This window comes from Branchiostoma lanceolatum, chromosome 3 (assembly GCF_035083965.1).
Source record: "Branchiostoma lanceolatum isolate klBraLanc5 chromosome 3, klBraLanc5.hap2, whole genome shotgun sequence".
Lineage (NCBI taxonomy): Eukaryota > Metazoa > Chordata > Leptocardii > Amphioxiformes > Branchiostomatidae > Branchiostoma > Branchiostoma lanceolatum.
In genome coordinates, this window is record NC_089724.1 from 32,804,839 (window position 1) to 32,824,444 (window position 19,606).

The 19,606-nt window shown below is 43.2% G+C and overlaps 2 protein-coding genes across 3 annotated transcripts; one reads left to right on the top strand and one right to left on the bottom strand.

The window, feature by feature from the left end:
• Window positions 1-4,888: 4,888 nt before the first annotated feature.
• LOC136431480 (peroxisomal membrane protein 4-like) lies at window positions 4,889-11,063 on the top strand. Its single transcript, XM_066422870.1, has 4 exons — window positions 4,889-5,044; window positions 7,254-7,316; window positions 7,925-8,123; window positions 9,292-11,063. The coding sequence occupies exons 1-4, from the start codon at window positions 4,926-4,928 to the stop codon at window positions 9,541-9,543; spliced, it is 633 nt and encodes a 210-aa protein (XP_066278967.1). The 5' UTR covers window positions 4,889-4,925; the 3' UTR covers window positions 9,544-11,063.
• Window positions 10,063-19,363, bottom strand: LOC136431479 (kelch-like protein 21). 2 transcript variants are annotated; one of them, XM_066422869.1, is made up of 6 exons: window positions 19,101-19,363; window positions 16,800-17,352; window positions 14,972-15,520; window positions 13,594-13,783; window positions 12,792-12,979; window positions 10,063-12,100 (listed from the first exon to the last, which is right to left on the bottom strand). In XM_066422869.1, the coding sequence occupies exons 2-6, from the start codon at window positions 17,334-17,336 to the stop codon at window positions 11,846-11,848; spliced, it is 1,719 nt and encodes a 572-aa protein (XP_066278966.1). In that variant the 5' UTR covers window positions 17,337-17,352; window positions 19,101-19,363; the 3' UTR covers window positions 10,063-11,845. The 2 variants fall into 2 exon arrangements, with proteins under 2 accessions (XP_066278966.1, XP_066278965.1); XM_066422868.1 differs by having other exon boundaries at window positions 19,105-19,362.
• Between the last annotated feature and the right edge of the window lie 243 nt (window positions 19,364-19,606).

Sequence of the window (19,606 nt, forward strand, 5' to 3'; positions counted from 1 at the left end):
AGGTTACGTACGTTTAATCTCCAAGCAGATGTCGGGGTAAAAATAAAGTTACGTTTTCTGGCGGCATGGTCTCAGTGACAATTTATCTCCAAGCAGATGTAAGTAACAGGCGCAATGCTTCACACATGTTTTTGCACATTTAGTAACGCTACGTATTTCAAGCTAGGCTACGTTTCGATCCAACAGGGTTAATCTCCAAGCAGATGTAAGGCCCGGGCTGGTGTTTCACGCCTGTTGGTCTACTTGCTCTGGTCTACTTGCGACATTTGGTGACGTTACTCTTTTCTGGTCATGCATTTTTTAACGTGGTGGATGTGGATCGTTGAAATTTTTTTTGCAAAAGCATACCCTTGAAAATTAGTCGTATTCTTACATCTGCTTGGAGATTGCAACAGGACCCGCTCCTGCTCTTTGGATTTCTGACATCTTTTCTAAACTCATTGCGAGAATCAGCACTGGTACAGTCAATGTCCCATCCCGCGGTCAGAAGCCTCCGTTGCAGACTCCTGTAGTATTCACCAAATATGGGGGGATGACACAATTGACATCTGGGACGAGTTAGGGCACTGTCCCTGTTTAATAAACCTCCGACCATGCGGTCCGGAGTCAGTCTGAAGTCCATCTCCGTGTGTGCGGCTGTGCCTCTCTTAACCTAGTTATCGCTACATAACACTCCTTCGGTTCCGGCTGTTTTCTTTTTCAAGTTACCGTTTTCTTATTTACTAGATTACATTTTTTCTTATCACTGGCCTGGAAGGACCAGCAAGAAGAAACCAATGTATATAAAACTGTAACTTGAAAAAGAAAACAGCCGGAAGGAGTCTGCAACGGAGGCTAGCGGTCAGTCCGTGTCGGCAGGATCTGAAGATATTTTTATCTGATATCCCTTTTAGATTGATCAAGGGCATTATAAACCCTTGACAACAAAGCACATCTTTACCCATGTTGGTTAACACCATTACTACTAGTATACTATTAAAGAAGTGAGAAGAAGCCAAATCCACCTTTTTACTATTAGACCAAGGAAGGAGGTTTTATATAGACAATGAGATAAAGATAAAACATCTAGACAAAACCTTCTTGATTAGACTAGTGCTAGTCTGTCAGTGTACTAGTATATAGGCTATATGTGTTTGTAATGTAAAGCTGTGACGTTTTCTGTTGTGACCTGTACTGAACCCAGTGGGCATATGTGTACAATAACTGAGGTCTTCATTCATTCATTCATCATAATGTCCTGTTCACGCTCGGCGACATCAATAGAGGTTCAAGGTTCGGCTTATCAATTCAGGTGCTTTCGCACCTTGCGTTGAAATGCCACCCACCCTCGCTCCATTGTCAACACCCGCGTACTTTTAAGTTTGAGGAAAACCGCATGTCTTCCAGCAGAGGCCGCGATAGTTCTGTCTCTGACATGCATGTCTCTTGAAATGTGTCTAGAAATGCATTTGAAAACTATGCATGCCAAAGATGACCGCATCGGAAACGTAATGAAATCACACGTCAGTTATATCACAGTGTGTGGTGGTTTGTCTGCAGAAGAAAGTACAGCACTAGTTAACTCATACCTCCTTGCTCATTATTCTCCCGAGGTTTTGGTCGGGGGGGGGGGGGTAGTAGTGGCCTAATCTCCAATCAGATCTATAGGTTGCGAAGACCGTATCAAACTGGCAGAAGTATGTTTTGCAACCTGGATTGCTATACAAGCTCCTTCTTCCATTTGGATACGGTATTTGCAATCCATTGGGCCTGCTTGGAGGCTAGTAGTGGCCGGGGGGTTTTAACATTGCAACCCCCGACCAAAACCTCTGCTTGGAGAATACTTGCTCATACTCTCAAAGCTAGCCTGGTCCCAGTCTCTACGGGTGGGATTGGGTGTGTTTTAACGCGGTCACAGTCTGCTAAATTGACCCGTTTCTGTCAATCTGTCTTAGCTGCCATATAGAGTATCGCGGTCACCATAGTTAAGCAGCCACCGTAGTTTTGCCGCCACCGTAGGGAGGGAGCTAACTACCCTTCTGGCGGGCTAATCTGTCTGGGCGGGCGGGCATCACTCCCAGCCCCGCAGGGAAACCGGAGAGCTCCCGACGGTATGGTTTCCAGGCTATCTCCAAGCAGAACTTAGCTAGAAGACATTTCGAATTTGAAAGGAGTGAAGAGTCATGAGCTTCATTCAGAAACCGATATTATAAATCGAACCACTTCAGTTTGGGAACTGCAGACTTGTACTTCAAAAAGCGATCACCCGTTGAAATCGGCAGAAACTTAAAACATCGATGTCTCATATCTAAAAACGTGTGTAAAAATATGATAAGTTGTTATTGTTTTCGGTGTACCACACAACCTTCCACAGTGTATTATGATAACAGTGTTTATTGCATATTCCTGCCCAGATGGGCTAAGTACACGTGGTCTAGAAGATGTAACGTTAAACTTGTGACATGAAATTATAAAATGCTAGGAGTAACATTAAAAGTAAAAACAAACAAAACTGTGGACTATTGTTACTATAATCAAGGCCATCTGCACACCTGTCTATCAAGTGGGTCAGTAGGTCACAGCTTTCAACACAGGCCAGGTGCTCCAAATTCCATCATATAATGTCCTTGCTATAATGTTGATGAAGGTTAGACATCCAGGTAATAAGATACGCCAAAAATAGTTACTCAAGCAACTGGATAAAACTTTGAATTATTTTCTTTTAAGAGTTTTGGTATAAACCCTAGTTCTGCCAGATCTTTCCTTAGTCACTGACGAAAGATAGCCGATGCTGTCTGATATGTCTGACTGTTTCAAGATTTTATCCAGTAGCTTGAGCACCTTGGCTTGAGTAACTATTTTGGCGTATCTTATTACCCGGATGTCTAACCTTCACCAACGTATTCTTGAGTAACTCTTTTTGGCGTATTGTTACAATTGTCAAGGAGGTTATATAGACTATGTAACCTATTGTCAAATAGGTTATAACTTATATACACTATATAACCTCCTTGCTATTGTCAAGGAGGATAAAACCTCCTTAATTTGTTGATCACATAGTAGTTACTTCTCGCTTTTTGAAACACTTGAAAACATCAATGTCCTTGGAAACATAACTACATACTTTGTCCATTATATGTTCATTCGTGCATGACATCAGGTAGATGAAAGTGCCATTATGATTTCACTTTGTTATGCTTGCACATATCAAGGAGGTAATATAGTCTATATAACCTCCTTGCACATATACAACATTACCGATTGTTATTCACTTGCCTATATACGAATTTGCAATAAACTTTATTGTAATTGGACAATGACGGTGATATATTCCAGCTGGAACTTCCGACATTTCAAACTCGGGTGCGAAACGCCGTGAAGAAGACAACAAAGCCAAGAAGAACAAAACAACTCTTGCGTGTGGGCATTGGGCAATATGGAAAACGACTGGCGACAAAAAACAATGGAGAAGAATTAACAAAACAAAGAGACGACTTTATATAGAACATAGTTGATCCTAGGTGACTAAATAATACAAAGGCTATTTTAAAACGGGCATCTTGAAATGCAGAAGTGTGAAAAGAGACGTAATATTCACCAAAACAAAAGCTTCAGAATCAGGAGCCGATCTCCCACAAAAGCTAATCTCCAAGCAGATCTACACGGGGCGCGAAAATAGTAAATGATAGCCAGAGAAGCTCCAGTCAGCCAGAGAAGCTCCAGCCGGCTGGAGCTTCTCTGGCTGACTAGAGCTTCTCTGGCTGACTAGAGCTTCTCTGGCTAGCATTTACGATTTTCGCGCCCCGTGTAGATCTGCTTGGAGATTACACAAAAGCTACCGAGTACCAGCCGAACAATCTCCAAGCAGATATCGGGGGAGGCTAAATGGTTACGTCAAGTTGTTTTCCTCAAAGCTGCCCTATTATATAATATCAAAGAGCCTACTCCTGTCTATATAACCTCCTTGACAATATCAAGGACATAATGTCATTGGTAATATTGATGCAAATATTGTAATTTGAACAGAATAGAATAGAATCAAGGAGGCTAGAATAGAGGACGAATAGAATGTACAATTTGAGAGAAATGCACTTGACTTGTATAAAACGATGTTACCCTATTTCTAGACAAATTCATATTTCTATGTAAATACGCTACACAAACCTTCAATTACCAAGGAGGTTAGATATCCATTGCAATAACAAAACATATCTGTTCCTTTATTTCCACTATGAGTATGAATCAAAATTGAGGAGGAGTCGGAAAGTTTTCTAGTGTGCCTTGTATTTAATAGCTTTGAACATGTATTGTTGCGACCGGTATGTACTTAGCCCAGTGTGGCAAAAAAAGTGCGATAAAGGTCTTCATCCACTTGTTAATCTCCAAGCAAATGCTGTACGTTTTTCGTGTTGTTTGATCTCGTTTCTGTCAAATGGAGGTTTGTCATCTCTAACATCTGCTTGGAGAATAGTTAGAAACAGCGCACGAGTTTTTCAAAACAGGTTTATGAAAAGACTGCCCATCTCCGTGCCCCTTGAGAATATTTGGTTTCCGAAAATGTCCAGGAAGCGCAGTTAGTAACGATTCAACCTCAGTGGTCGACTCGAGCTCGGACATGTTGTAAGGGATTGCATTCGTCATTTCGGATGGTGACGTAAAGCCGACGGCCCCGTGTATGAGGGAGCTTTGGGCGTAAGCCTCAAGCGTCAAACCTTTACACGTAAAAGAACCCAACACACTTATCGAGAAGAGTAGGGGTGACCCAGTGTGCTTGGCCAAAAAACGCGGGCCGTGGCGAAGCCCCATTGCACTACGACTTAGTAGCTACTTGAAAAAGCATCATGCTTCACCGAGGATGCCTGCTTTACCTTTTCCAACCTCCCCCACATCTGCTTGAAGATTCGGAGGCTATCCCCAAACTCCGGTGTGAGACTGTAGTAAACATCATGGCGGCGCCCGGGTATCAGCTGATTCTGCCGGCGGTTCAAGTTGTCAACACTCTTCTGTCGTCTGGCCGCTGGACAGAACTTCTGTCAATAATCAAAGGGTTCAGAAATGGCATCGTGTGAGTAAAATATCGAGTCGTCTTGTCACAGTCTGTAGATTTTCGAGGTGTCTCCTAGATCTTGAGTAGTTCCGAACTCAGAGTCGCAAGCTTTGCTTTCTGAACTTCTTTCTTTCTTCTTTCTTGCCTTTAATGCCCACGGTCATGATGATGACCATTTTGGCATGTTGGGAAAGTCGTGTAAAGTGCCTTTCCCAAGGGCACAAGATCGGTGACAGAGTGCAGGATTCGAACCCGGGACCCCTTGGTTCTGAGCGGAACACGCTGCCGTTGCGCCACACGACACGAACTTTACTTGCATGAGGTCGCTCCATATTTTTACGCCCTCCTCCTCTCTTCTTCTTAATTCTGTAAGAAAAGTATAGAGATAGATAATGTAGAAAAAGAAGGAAAATAGCTTCTCAGTACTAGTGACCAGTTGACCTGGCCGGGTGACAAACACGCCAGGCCGAAGTCCAACCTAAAAGACCCTGAAACATAATCTCCAAGCAGATGTAACGACCTGGATCGTCAGTTTCCTTGTTACCTTGAGAATCTCCTAAATGATATTTGGTACTGTGGGTAGGGGTTGGGAAAACGAATGTCAATATCGATAATGTGTCCCCTAGCAGCCTTCTAAGGTACTGCAGCAGAACTTCCGGTTTTGATATCTCGTGTTCTGGACATGCTATGGTCATGATTTTTGTGGGTAAGTGGTGTAGGTTTGGTTTTAGTTTTACATCTTCTTTAAAATTGCAACATTTAGGAGGGTCTGCATGGGGGGGTCCTGGCAACGCTTAACGGTAAATTCAGGCCAGCCGATAACGCTTAACGGTAAATTCAGACCGGCCGATAACGCTTAACGGTAAATTCAGCATTTTTAGAACATGAGATACCCCAGAAGACGACGGTTTTTTGCCACTAGTCGTCCTTATCTTGTGGCAAGAGACCTATTAGTATTACGCTATGCCATTCTCGCACGTCTGCTCCGAACCCTTTAGATTCGGCGGCGACAGGAAATTTCATGATCACGATGACGAGCGCCGAAGACGCGACGAAAATTTTGAAATCTTGACCCTCTGAAACGCTATTTCCTGCGTTCTGAAGGGGGGATTTTGCTGAAGAGTAAGCTAAGTTTTATGACATCTCTATTTGAAAAAAAAAATACAGAAGAGTTTCAGGTTGATTTTTGAGGGGCGTCACGCCCTCCATACCTCGCCGGAGCTGCGACATGCTCCCGGGGAAAATTCTTGACACCCTGAACCGCCATTTCTTGCATTTCGATGGGCAAATATTACTGGTAATGTAAGTTAAGTTTAGTGATATCTCTGTTTGTAATAAAATACAGAAGAGTTTCAGCTTGAGTTTTGGGGGTCGACGCCCTCCTGACAATATTTTTCGACGGAGGCCCGGCATGCACCCGGGGAAAATCGTAAAATCTTGAACCGCGAAACGCTTAATTTCCTGAATTTTTAGGAGAAAACTTTGCTAGTAGAGTGATAAATAGAAGTGTTTCAGCTTAAAATTCTGTGGAGGGCGCCCTACCGACATATTTTCGCCGGAGCCGTGTGCTCCGTGGAGAAAATTTTGAAATCTTGTCCCACTGAAATGCTTTTTCCTGCGTAACGAGGAATTACTCAATAACGATTAACATTGAATTCAGGATGACAAATAACGCTTAACGGGGAATTAAAATGACCAGTAACGCTTCACGAGTAATATAACGATAACGCTTAACAGTAAATTCAGGGCGGTCGGTAACGATTAACGATGAATTAAAATCGCACGTAACGCTTCACGAAAAAGGGCATGCAGACCCTCATTTAGTACTGAGGCAGCATACTCCAGAGTTTCTAGTGTTGCACTTTATAATACTTTAATAGTTAATCTTAGGAGTACGGAAACTGTTAAAAAAGTGTAATGCAGGTACTAGAAAAGAGAAATGAATGTTACAAATACAGTCTGAGGTAAAATAATAATCCTTACATCTGCTTGGAGATTAGTTTACTGTAAATGTATTTACATGTACTTCACTTTTGCTGTGGTTTTATTCCAGGTGTTGTGCCGAGTTGACAACGTTGTGCAAAGGTTAGGTGTGACAGGTCGTTCAGTGGAAATATAGCCAGCTGCTGTCGTGCCGCGTACCTGCGAAGCTGGTGTTACGCAGAAGGGCTGTTATATCAGCTATATAGATACAGATACAGAGACTAACATTTTTTATGTGTTCCAGGTACGGGGTTAAAATCCGTGCTCCACATGCGCTGGTTATGACATTTCTCTTCAAAGAAGGAAGGTGAGATTATGGGAGTTTTAGTTTCATTCTAGTAGTTTCTACAATATACTCCGCAGTCCGCGCACAAGGTCAACATTTGATAATTTGTGAAGTGTGTTTGTGCAAGGCCGCTCTATGCTACCCCAATCGACATCTGGGGGTTGGGGAGGCCCATATACTGAGCCAGCCCCAACTTATAAGTATCCACTGATGCACGAATGTTGCTGTAACTTATAAGTGTGTGGGTAGGGTTTATGTATCATTTTTTAGGGAAAGACTAAGTGTAATCGATTCTAAAGTACAAATCTTTTCCATATTGTAGATTCTAAGCATATTTTTCTGTCTTTCTGTTTTAAAAAAAAGATTTATCAAGAAGATTAGGGGTGACCTGGTGTGCTTGGCTAAAATGCAAACCATAGGAAAGCACAAGCACATTGCACTACAACTTAGGCTATTTCACAAAGCAACATGCTTTACCTTTCAACTGGTAGCAGCTCCTGGTTCTAATTACAGTACTCAGTAGTTTTACCCCTCCATGTAAGAATATACCCTGCCACCGAAACAGGAAACTTACTGCCCTATGTGCCACTAGGCACTACAAGAGTTTGAACAAATGTTTTTGCTTACAGCTTATTGGAGAAGTTTAAAATCATCGCCGAGGCCACGCACCTCCATGCCCGTAACCTTGCCATGTTTGTGGTCCTGTATAAGACGTTAACGACACTTATACAGAAGGCAGAGCAGAAACCTCAGCAGTACCACTCCTTCATAGCCGCCTTCATCGGAGGGTACTACGTCTTCGGCAAGAACAACCGTATAAATGAACAGGTGGGTATCATTTTTGGCGACGCTTCAGGAGCGAGCCAGACAGTTATATCGATAGTGGAAAAGTCAAAATGTCAAACGTCTATTTGCTGTCCAACGATAAGTAGACACATTTTAACCATTAGTTACGCGGCCTGGCACCATAGTTGCAATGTGTCAAAACATAGTTTAAATAGCCACTCAATCGTCGCCATGGCAATACGTTTTATTGCATTTCTTGTTGTTAGTTTGTTTGTATTGTATTCCCGGTAAACCACCTCATGGCATAACATACAAGGTTTTTACTGAAGCTGCATATCCTGACAGATTTATTTATCTGATCAACTCACACCACGAGGGATCCCTACTTTTAAATTTATGGAAAAGTGTAGTGGGTTCTTTATAATGTGCTGGAGGTATGAGTCTCCTCAAACTCGGGACCTCCAGTCGAGTTCCCTGACAAGCCACCAATGCTGTGTCCGTGGGAAAGGCATGTTACATGACTTTCCTCACTCCACCCAGGTATAAAATGCACCCACATAGACTCTGGACATTTATGTATTTCATATTGTTGTTTAGAAACAGAACTTACAGGCAATAGCCTCTTTCTGTTATGTCAATAGTCAGGGCTTGAAATTCATCTTTGGGAGTAGGTGCACTGGTGCACCCAACTAAAAAAATTGGGTGCACAGAAAGAATTTTGGGTGCACCAGATAAAATAAAAGTTGTATGTTCTTCAGAACATAATTACAAAGTTTAACGCTGCTGCCTCTCTTAAGAATTTCAATATGCAATTCTATAGCTAACTTCAAAATTTCAAACAAATAATACATTAAATAAAGTACAGCAAAAAGTTATTATCTGTTTTTTATACTTACATTTCAAGAATATTCTGTATTATTACTAGTGTACAAAAGTACATTAACCCTATAGGCTACAAAAATATAAAGGTGCACCAGTGCACTCACAGTCAAAAATTAGGTGTACAGCTCCAATTTTGGGTGCACACAGGTGCACATGCACCCACTATTTTGAGCCCTGATTGGGAACCTGACTTTGGTTGGGGTTGGTGAAAGGCAGTGGAAGGAGAGGGATGGACTCCGCCTTTCAATACCTTGCCCTAGACACAACCCACTGCCCCTGCGGCCTCGAAAAGGCTATGGGACTAACTTCACGTTTTCTTTACCCACAGATCAACCTGTACCTGTTGTCCAGGATACTGTTGGGTCTGTCCAGACTGGCCGTCCAGCGCGGAATTGTCCCGACTCCCAAGTTCGACGCCTTCCCGTGGTTCGCTGCGGTCGTGTGGGGGGTGGTGCTGTGGTTGTTCGAGTACCACAAGGACACCCTCCAGCCTTCGCTACAGTCCTCTATGACGTACCTGTATCACGACAGCAATGTCTGGCACAACATCATGGACTTTCTTGTGTACAATAGGATATAGAGGAATGCATTTGTTACAGTAGCATCATTTAATAAAAGGGTTTTGTATGACTTTTTTATGCAGATTTGATTGTTTGCACTGTGCAGCCCACCAGTCAACTTCTACTGTATTTTCTTGATCAAAGTACATACTTTTAAAACTTTTCGAAATCCAGAATGTTTCGCAAGTTGTCGCCAAAGTCGGATGTTTACTTTATTTGATGTAATTACCCAGATAAATTGGACCTCAAACCAGCCAGAAACAAGAGCATTTTGATGGATTTAAGGAAAATTACCCAGCAGAGTGAGAAAAAACACCATAAATTTGAATTTGTTTAGTAAAAAATTTGTTTAAAATTGGTGGGGAGAGGTTGCAGACATTATCTTAATTAAAAATGTTTTTGGCCAGCAATCTTTGGCTGTAACCTTCCCCGAACTGGGGGTATGTGCACTAATCAAGTAACGCACAGCAATCAAGAAGATACAGTATATATTCAATGTAGCATTGGAAGAAAGAATCACTAATGTAAATATGTCAAGGTTTATGAAGATCTGAGTATGAGTCAAACTATTAAACACATATTGTCAAAGTTTCCTTTTCAAGACTGTGGAAGGTTTTGTGAGTGATGAACGTTGTACAAATTCTAACGTGCCTGTGTTTCTATTTGAATATCTGAATTATTTATTAATTCATTCATTTTATCACACACATAAATGAGATTATCAATGATATACATGTATGATACAAAACAATTGGTAGAATAATGGAGATATGAATGATTAAAAGTTGGTTTCCATACTTTTTTGATACCTTTATTTATACAGATTAAAATGAGATTAAGAATTAATAGATATATTGAACAAGTTTTCAATGGTGACATGATATGATTATGTTATCATTTATTTGGGAATTCATGTATGATGATATGATAAAGCTTGCATAATTTTGACCTCTCAACATCTCAATACTGTTCCCTATGTATTGTCTCTGGTTAATCTTATACACCCTTCTAAAAGCAGCACTCTTATCGCTCGATTCGTTAGCTCGCTCACGTAGGGGCCCTGCTCTTTAGCCCCGGTAGACACGGTTCCCGTGACGTTACTGAGAGTTGCTCATGACTAAGTAATGAGCTATCCTTATTTGGCACAATTTGGCGGTTAATTTGTTCTGAACCTAAAGTAACGATGTGAGACATAACCTGATTGGTTGATAGATTCCCAGCGTCCTTTGCGCTTGTGCTAGAGATGAGGTTTAGCAAACGCTCTGATTGGCTGAAGCTGTTATGGTGGCGCCTGCGCCAGAACCGTGTCTACCAGGGCTAAAGAGCAGGGCCCCTACGCGAGCGAACCAATGAATCGAGCGATAGGGGTCCCACTTTTAGGAGGGTGATCTTATATAACTTAAACTATAACTTCACATTTGGTTACAATACCTTAAGTCAGTTGTGCTGCATTATTGGTACAAAGTCTGCTTTGTGCTGCAACAGTTACAATTTCAATCAAGAAATAAATAAATACTTCTCAAAGATTCTCACTTTTAAACTTTTCTGAAAGATTCCTGGACATTTAGTTTAATTGTCAACATGAATGTACATGTAGTTTGGTTGTAAACTCATAGATACTAGTATACAGTGCTGTCTCCACATACATGTACATGTTACAACTATGTCTCATGCTTTAGTCTCAGTTTAACATAACAAATACAGTACAAATGTGTATAGTTAAGCTAGGCCACCTAGTACATGTTTTGGTACTGCAGGGGCATTTTGGTTGGAAACCCTGGAAGGCTGGATAACTTAAAGGCATCCAGAGCATTTTATGAGGCTTGGAACTTGAATTTAAGAAAAAATTTAATTTTTAGTCACTCCTACACATAATTAGTTTCAATATCACTAAACCATTACATATCAGCAAAGATATGATGTCGTTTTGTTTCGAGAACTGATCTAACATTCTAAGCCCTAATAGACTGATCCTGACTGTCCATCACAATTAGCGGTTCGACCAATGAGAGAGTGACTGCATGTCCGTCAAATATTTGCATTTTTATGTTTTAATTTTTGCATTTCTACGTTTTGACGGAGGTGGGCGGGGCTATGGTATCGGTCTATTTGCACTAGGCGCATGAAATTAAAAGATCACCATGTAGGTTATTTTTGTGTCGCCTTTGAGCACTTTTGATAAGAAATACGCACGCAGATGGGGTAAACAGTGGCATTAAATGTCAATTGCATAAAGATAACAGCAACTAGTACATTTCCAGTTTTCAAGCTTCGTAAAATGCTCTGGGTGCCTTTAAGAAAGGACAAATCTTAACTGGACTCTTAGTTGCTACCTAGTCGAAGGAAGATGCTAGTACACCAGGGGATGCGTTTCGGATCCGTCAGTTTGGCAACAACGTTCCAAGTGTCCGTGTTAACGTCGTAGGCTTCCACTTCTTCGGTTAAGTTGTCGGAGCCGTCCGTGCCGCCGATGGCGTGGAGGCGTTCCTGCCACACCACGATGCTCCCGTCCTGGTGGAGGTTGTTCATCGGCGCCAGTTGGCTGAACTTGTTCATAGGAGGCGCGTATACATCCACCTGTAACACATTCAATGTGATGTATGGAAAGTCAGTAAACTTTGAAGCGATACTTCAGCCTCAGTCAACCCTAGTAGTTGCTCAAGTGGGTTGCTACCTTTTTACCTTGCAAACTGGGAGGTATTGTTTCTGGTGTATCTGTGTGTCTTTCCATATGCTATAGGCATGTCTTTGAGACTGACAGGAAGTTAGGTCAAAGGTACCAAAATAGGTTATCAAAGGTTATCATTTCCTGTCCGCAATTTCTTGCTATGTGCATATCTGCTGCCCTGCAGGAGCCAGAGGGAAAGTGCATTAGTCATAGTTGGCGAGAAATTCATATTAAGGCCATACTGGTTCGATTTTATGATTGACATCCTCTGGGCACTGCAATGCTAATGCAGGAGTGCGAAAAAAATGAAAGTTGGGCAAGTAAGAAAAAAGTTGCTTTCACCATGAAATCTATGTGGTCGAGAATGTTTTACAAATGACTGATCGTACAGAACATGGTATACCAAGCAATGTATTCTTTTATTCTTTGTTTTTGTTCTTTCACATTCCTGGAAGACTTTGGAAAACTTCGCTCCGAGGCGTTTTGTGCAAGGAGCTACTTTACGACAAAATCAGTACATTTTACGACAGGAAAAGAAGCATTGTGTTGTCTTCTTGAACAGTTTTGACTTCATGACATGTACAAAGGAAGGAAGCTGACCTTGTTGCTGCCTGTTTGAACAAAGTAGATCCTGCCGTTCATGGTGACGGCCTGGGGCACGTCGTCCCAGTGAGGCATGGTCTGACACCGCAGGACCTTCCACTCCTCAAGGTCAGGGTCGTACTGCTGCAGCTCGGGAGTCTCAGCCTCGCTCCAGTTGGACGAACAGCCGAACACAAACAACTTACCTAAGACAACAGAATGGACTTATTTTACTGAACAAGATATGTCGGTGGGAGTTTTAACTTCAAGCCACCCTCTCACTGGACCCGCGGCACGCTAGCGGCATCGCTGCGGCCAATCGAATTGACAAAGCACTCACCGAATTTCATACTTGTACATTTTAAATGATATTCCGCGATTATAAAGTGTAGTGTAGGACGCAGCGACGCCGCTAGTGTGCCACAGGCTTTACATGGTTAGTTGGATGGAGGGATGAGTGAGTGAGTGGGTGGTCGGTTGGTTAGTTGGTTGGCTGGCTGGCTAGATGAGTGGGTGGGTGAATGGATGCGGGGGGGGGGGGTTATTGAATGAATGAATGAATGAATGAATGAATGAATGGGTGGGTGGGTTGGTGTATGGATGGATAGAAAAGTGGGCTGGTGAGTTGGTAAATAACGTCGTGGTTAGTAGATGGATGGAAGAGATGGTCGATGGGTGGATGGATGGAAAGGCATAGGTTAAGGAAGCATAAGGAAATTAAAACGCATCAAAACACTAAATAGAAGAAAAAACTTATAATACAAAAAGGATCATTATCATGATTATTATGTACAGTAACTGTAGTAACAGGTTGTTGTACCTCCACATGAAGCTGTCACAAACTCGTTGAGTGCTTTCGGCATGGGCTGGAGTTCCTCCCAGAAGTTTGTGAGCGGGTCGTACCGATCCACCTCCGCCAGCGGCCCGCCGTCATCACCCCCCACCGCGTAGATCTGTCCGTGTAGAACACTGCTGCGGCACGGACCGTGGCTTCTGGGCATGCACGCCACCTGACATGGACACCGACAATCATCATGTGTACAGAGTAATATCCAAGCAGATCTATAGGTTGCGAAGACCGTATCCAACTGGTTTTTATTGCAACATAAGATCTGCGTTAACTCAGGTTGCAATAAAACTTCTTCTGCCAGTTGGATACGGTCTTCACAACCTATAGACAGATCTGCTTGGAGATTATACAGAGAGAGTTTATGGAAAAGCCCGGCGGGTTGTCTACCTGGGCTGTCTACCTGTGATGGCTGCGGTTGTCTTTTTGAAAACGCCATTCAACATTCTTACAGTAAGTAAAATATTGGCTAGACAAAGAAACTTACAAACAAACAAACAAACAAACAAACAAACAAAAAGAACAACAAGATCTCATATCTCCATGAAATATTTCGAATTTTTTTAGAAAGTCTTGCTTTAATCATGATTGTCCCATGCCTAGTATCGGGAGGCGTGTGGAAACACACACGGACAAACAAACAAACAGACGCACCAACAACAAATCCTCTCGTTTCATGGAGGTAATTGCAACAATTACAACGACCATGTATAACAACAACATAACCAATCCCCTTCGTAATGCTCCTAAATAAAGATGCTTGTCTGTTTTCTAAATTTTATAGTACGTGTAACTCAAGATCTTTCAAATGCTTACTTTCTAGTTGGACTGCATTTGTGGTCAGCAAAAAAACTCATAAACCTCTGGATGGATTGTGATGATAGGTAAATACATCAAAGAATGTTTAGATCTTAGAACTAGTAGTGTAAGTGATAGGTTAAACTTGACATGTGGAATTATTCATATACTTGTACGTAGGTTGATCATTTTGTATCCCGTTGATGGCCTGTTTGCATGTATAGTTGTAGAAGACCTTACGAAAGTCGCTGCACTTCTGTTGTGCCAATAAAGATTGTTGCATTTGGTATGTGGGTAGGTGTTGGCAAGATGAAGGCCAAGGTCTATTTGGGCCCCCTGGTGTGTGACCCTGGCGCTGCAGAAGAATTTCCGTCTTTTGTATCTTTTGTCCTGGACATGCTATACATATGGCCTTGGTTTTGGGTGGCAGATAGCTTGTGAGGTAAGGAAAAACTGGTATTGCTTTGGACCCCCTAGTAGCTCTGGAACAGCAGGGACATTTTAGTTAAAATTTTTCAAAGAGGATAACTAAACAAAGGTGGTTGTACCGTACCTGTACCCATTTGTCGGATTGTGAGTTGTACCGCCAAGTGTCCGTACCGCCAGACGGGTCTCCCACCACATAGATGTCGTTCCCCAACACCGTCAGTGGGAAATCCCCGCGCAACGTCTCCGGTAGGGACGCCAGGGACGTCCACGATTCGTCCATGGGATTATAACAGTCTACATTGGTTAGAGCCGAGTGATAATCACTACCAACAACTATTAGGACCTCCTGTATTCTGCTTGAAGGGCGGGGACGAAACCGCGGGCTTGGCATGTCGAAACGGTCGTAGTCGAAGACTTGGTACTGTCGCGCTTCTTGCACTAGCTTCATACATTCTGGTGATCGTGAAATGATTGGCTCGGTGGCCACTTTTGACACCAGGTAGCGGGGGTTGAGGAAGGGTAGCCGCACGTGTCTGAGGAGGTCTTGTAGACTAGCCTCGCGCGCGGAGAGCTCCTGTTTGACCCACATAATGACGGCCTCGTACACGATTTCTTCTTTAGTCACGTTCACTTCGTCGCTGGAGATGTATTCTACAAGTCGTTCCTTGGACACCTGAGTGGGAATCAATAGAACAAATTATGAAGTGGACGATAATAGGTAAGCCTAGCACAATTCTGCATCATATACATCAGTATAAGTACATGCTCGCACGGCGTTAAACAGGCGGAGAAAAACTTACAGACCATACATTTTCTTTTTAGATGAGCTGATATTTCTGGCAATGGTTTAACATTTGGCTCTGTCCGCGCGGTTATAAGATAAATACGTTTTGAATAAATTGGACGATAATTGGTCATGTTATGTTACGTGGTATCATTTGCACATGTCCGTGGCGCAAGCGGTAACTTTAACGCAAACCCGCTGCTTGACCATCTGTATCAAATTCCATGGATCCTTGGACCGGAGTTTGATCCTAGGGTCGGCTACAGCTCGGACATGTTGTAAGGGATTGATTGTATTCGTCATTTCGGGTGGTGACGTAAAGCTGGCGGCCCCGTGTATAACAATAAGGGAGCGTCAGGCGTAAGTCCCAAGCGTCAAATCTCTACACGTAAAAGAACCCAAAACACTAATCGAGAAGAGCAGGGGTGACCCAGTGTCCTTGGCTAAAACGCGAGCCGCAGAGAAGCAGCATATACTTGCTAGCTACTTGAAAATTTGATCAATCGTATCTCCATGCATTATCTCTTTATCAATTGTGTATCATTGGAAAAAGCTTATTTAGTGCTCATTATAAGAGCTGATTATGCGAGTGTCTGACGTTGGCGGGGGAATTTCGGCACTTTTTTGGCGACCCACCAATCAAATCTGTTATGATGCTCGTTACACAAGAGAAAGGCGTGGTCAAAAATGACGTGATTCCCAGATGCCAGGGTTACGTTCTCAATCCGGGGCCCGGCCGGGCTGCTTACGAAAAATGAAAGTGTACATCGAGAAATAGACACAAGTTATGCTCATTACTACTTTGATTTACGTTTTGTGTGTTTTGTTGTCTTTTATATCATATTTTTCGTTCCTACAAACTGCCCGGCCGGGCACCGGTTTAGAAATGTGATCCTAGCGCAAGGAGGCCAGATGCATATAGAACCTGCTCATGCTTTGGTCCCATTTCCAAAGCGGGGCCCCGGCTGGGTAGCTTGTGGGAACGAAAAATATGATATGAATGACAACAGAAGACTGAAAACGTAAAAGAATTACTCCTAACCATATATTTTGTATTTTATTGATATGCATTTTTTATTTTCCGTTTTTGCAAACAGCCCGGCCGGGCCCCGGATTGGAAATGTGACCATATGCATAAGGAAACTACAAGAACACCAACTTGACTCACCTGCAGAAACTCGCCGGAGTCTCCGCCGCTGAGCGAGGCGAAGTGCTGCAGGATGAAGGCCTTGGCCTGCTGCGCCAGTTCCGGACACGTGTACTGCTCGGACAGGTCGTGCAGACTGATACAGTTACACGTCGTCAGCTGCTGCTGCAGGTACTCACTACATGCCGCGCGTACGCTATCGAAGCCGAACGCGCTGGCGGCAAACAGCAGATTCCTTGCGTTGTTGTCCGTTATGGTGATCGTCCCGGTGTACGCAAAGTCGATCAGAACGCGTACGATGTCCACCCGTATGTCCCACGGCAGTTCGACCATGAGTGGGCCGGAACTGCTTCCCATGTCGTTGGTGATCGTGCCGTCAAAGTACGAGCTGGCGGCGGCGAGGACCACGCGGTGGCAGGGGATTTGCTCCTTCCCTACGCAGATGACGACGTCGTAGAAGCGCCCTTGCTCGCGGAGCCGTGTCAAGCCTTGGAGCATCTTGTCGGCGTGGTGGAAGTCGTTGTAGACCATCGGAGGCTGCATGGTCATCTCACCCATCTTGAAGTTCGAGTCTCTGAAAATGTTGAAAGATGTTCGGCTTGTTTCTAGCGTCTGTGTTTCCATATTGTCCATTGAGATTAATTCCGTTCACAAACATTCCGCATTATAATGCCTGTCCTTGGTACTGAACGCAATCCACATGCAGGTAAACATACCTGTCCTTGGTGCTAAACACCATCCACACACAGGTGAACAGACCTTTCCCTGATGCTGAACACCAACCACCCAAAAACACATGTCTTTGCTGAACTGAAAACCATCCATACACACCTATCCATGGTAATGAACGAAATCCACACACACACACACACACACACACACACACACACACACACACACACACACACACACACACACACACACACACACACGAACGCCTTTCCCTGGTGCTGAACACCGTCCACATACAGGTAAACGCAACTGTCCTTGGTGATGAACACAACCCACATACTGGTAAACGCACCTGTCCCTGAACGCCATTTACATACAGGTAAACACACCTGTCTTGGGTGCTGAACATGATCCACACACAGGTAAACACACCTGTCCCTGGTGCTGAACACCATTCACATACAGGTAAACACACCTGTCCTTGGTGATGAACACAACCCACATACTGGTAAACACACCTGTCCCTGGTGCTGAACAACATTCACATACAGGTAAACACACCTGTCTTTGGTGCTTAACATGATCCACACGTAGGTGAACACACCTGTCCCTGTTGCGGAACACCATCCACGCACAGGTAAACACACCTGTCCTTGGTGCTGAACACGATACACGCACAGGTAAACACACCTATCCTTGGTGCTGAACGCAACCCACATACCCCTGTTCGTTTCAAGCTTGGCCATTTTTTGAGACACTGCCAAAAGCTGCTGAGAATGGGACCGGGTGTGCTTTATAGAAGAGGTTTACGTCTAGCTGCTAGGAAGAGACTCATCTTGCTGCTATTAATATTCATACTGCACGCAGCTGTTGTTTCTTTCTTGGCCGATGTATGACTGGTCAAATATTGTTTTATCAATCAATAAACAATGGCAAAATGTAACTGTCGACAACAACTGGACCCCGTATAACCTATGACCGGTATGGTACCAGACTTGTGTTATCGAGCATTTCAATACGTTGTTTTCTTGTAATTGAAAAAAAATACATGTATAATTTATCTCCGTATTTGATGGACGTTTGGTCAATGTCGTATCAAAAAGCACCTGGACAGAACGTATCGTACAAGGTCGTAATCCGATATCCGGCTTATCACGGTCTTTAGTTTCCAGATGTTGTGTCGGAAAAGAATATCGTATGCAACGGACTAAACCCTGAAACGGACTAAACTATTGTAACTACAAGACTCCTGTATATATGCCTGATAACACGTAGGAACTGAGGTTCCATGCTGGTCAAGGGTTAAAGAGTGTCTAGTTATTGTTGACGATTGACTTTGCCCCTGATTATTGACAAATACCAACAATATTAATTCATGAGCCAGCTGATCGCCCGGAATCCCGCGAAGACATATTAATTGCATTCGGTGACAGAATAACGTGCGTTGCATAAGATTTCTTTTCGGACACGCCAGACTATTTTCGGGATTCCATCCTTCATCCTCATACAAGCACGAACACGACCTTACATGCTCACATTCCGGTGACCTTTAGACTTTGCGGAAATTACAATCGCACACAAATATAGACATCATTTCTATGGACGTCAAGCCCCCGTTCTGTCTGAGACTATTTTATAAGCACAACACACCTACCTCCTCCTTTGCCTAAGAATGAAGCGAAGTCACCGCGAGGGAAGCGTCATTTACAGTACAGTATGTACGCACTAAGAAATCCCAGTCAGGGTGTGCGTCTTCCTGGGCTAATTTTGGCGTAGATGACATCGAAACCAGCTGTCTCCGCCAGTTAATGACGTCGACATAGGCTTGTGTAATGGCCCCGTTTTAAAACTGACCCCAACCATGTCCAAATATAACCTGACCCGGGGCTAGGGATTCTATATATGTAATACTGGCGTCATGGCGACCAAATTACAGGAGATTGGCACAGACGTTGGAATTTTGATGTTTAAAACAGTTGGGTAGTTAAGTGTGACGTTAATCCGGACTTGAGCCAGACTATCATACAACACAGGCTCTAGCAGTGGTATAGTTTCAGTCAGTAGAACTTTGGCGTTAAATTATTACCTCAGTAAAAAACGAAGGTATTGTTTTCGGCCGCTGTGTTTGTTTGTTTGTCTTGTTGTGTGTCTGCAGT

Excerpts from the sequence above, each read along its gene's own strand:
- LOC136431480 (XM_066422870.1), top strand. The coding sequence starts at position 4,926 with ATGGCGGCGCCCGGGTATCAGCTGATTCTGCCGGCGGTTCAAGTTGTC. Across the intron at positions 5,045-7,253 it reads GGGTTCAGAAATGGCATCGT|GTACGGGGTTAAAATCCGTG; the intron begins GTGAGTAAAATA and ends TATGTGTTCCAG. Across the intron at positions 8,124-9,291 it reads ACAACCGTATAAATGAACAG|ATCAACCTGTACCTGTTGTC; the intron begins GTGGGTATCATT and ends CTTTACCCACAG.
- LOC136431479 (XM_066422869.1), bottom strand. The coding sequence starts at position 17,336 with ATGGGTGAGATGACCATGCAGCCTCCGATGGTCTACAACGACTTCCAC. Across the intron at positions 15,521-16,799 it reads ACTCCGGCGAGTTTCTGCAG|GTGTCCAAGGAACGACTTGT; the intron begins GTGAGTCAAGTT and ends ATTCCCACTCAG. Across the intron at positions 13,784-14,971 it reads AATCCGACAAATGGGTACAG|GTGGCGTGCATGCCCAGAAG; the intron begins GTACGGTACAAC and ends TGTCCATGTCAG.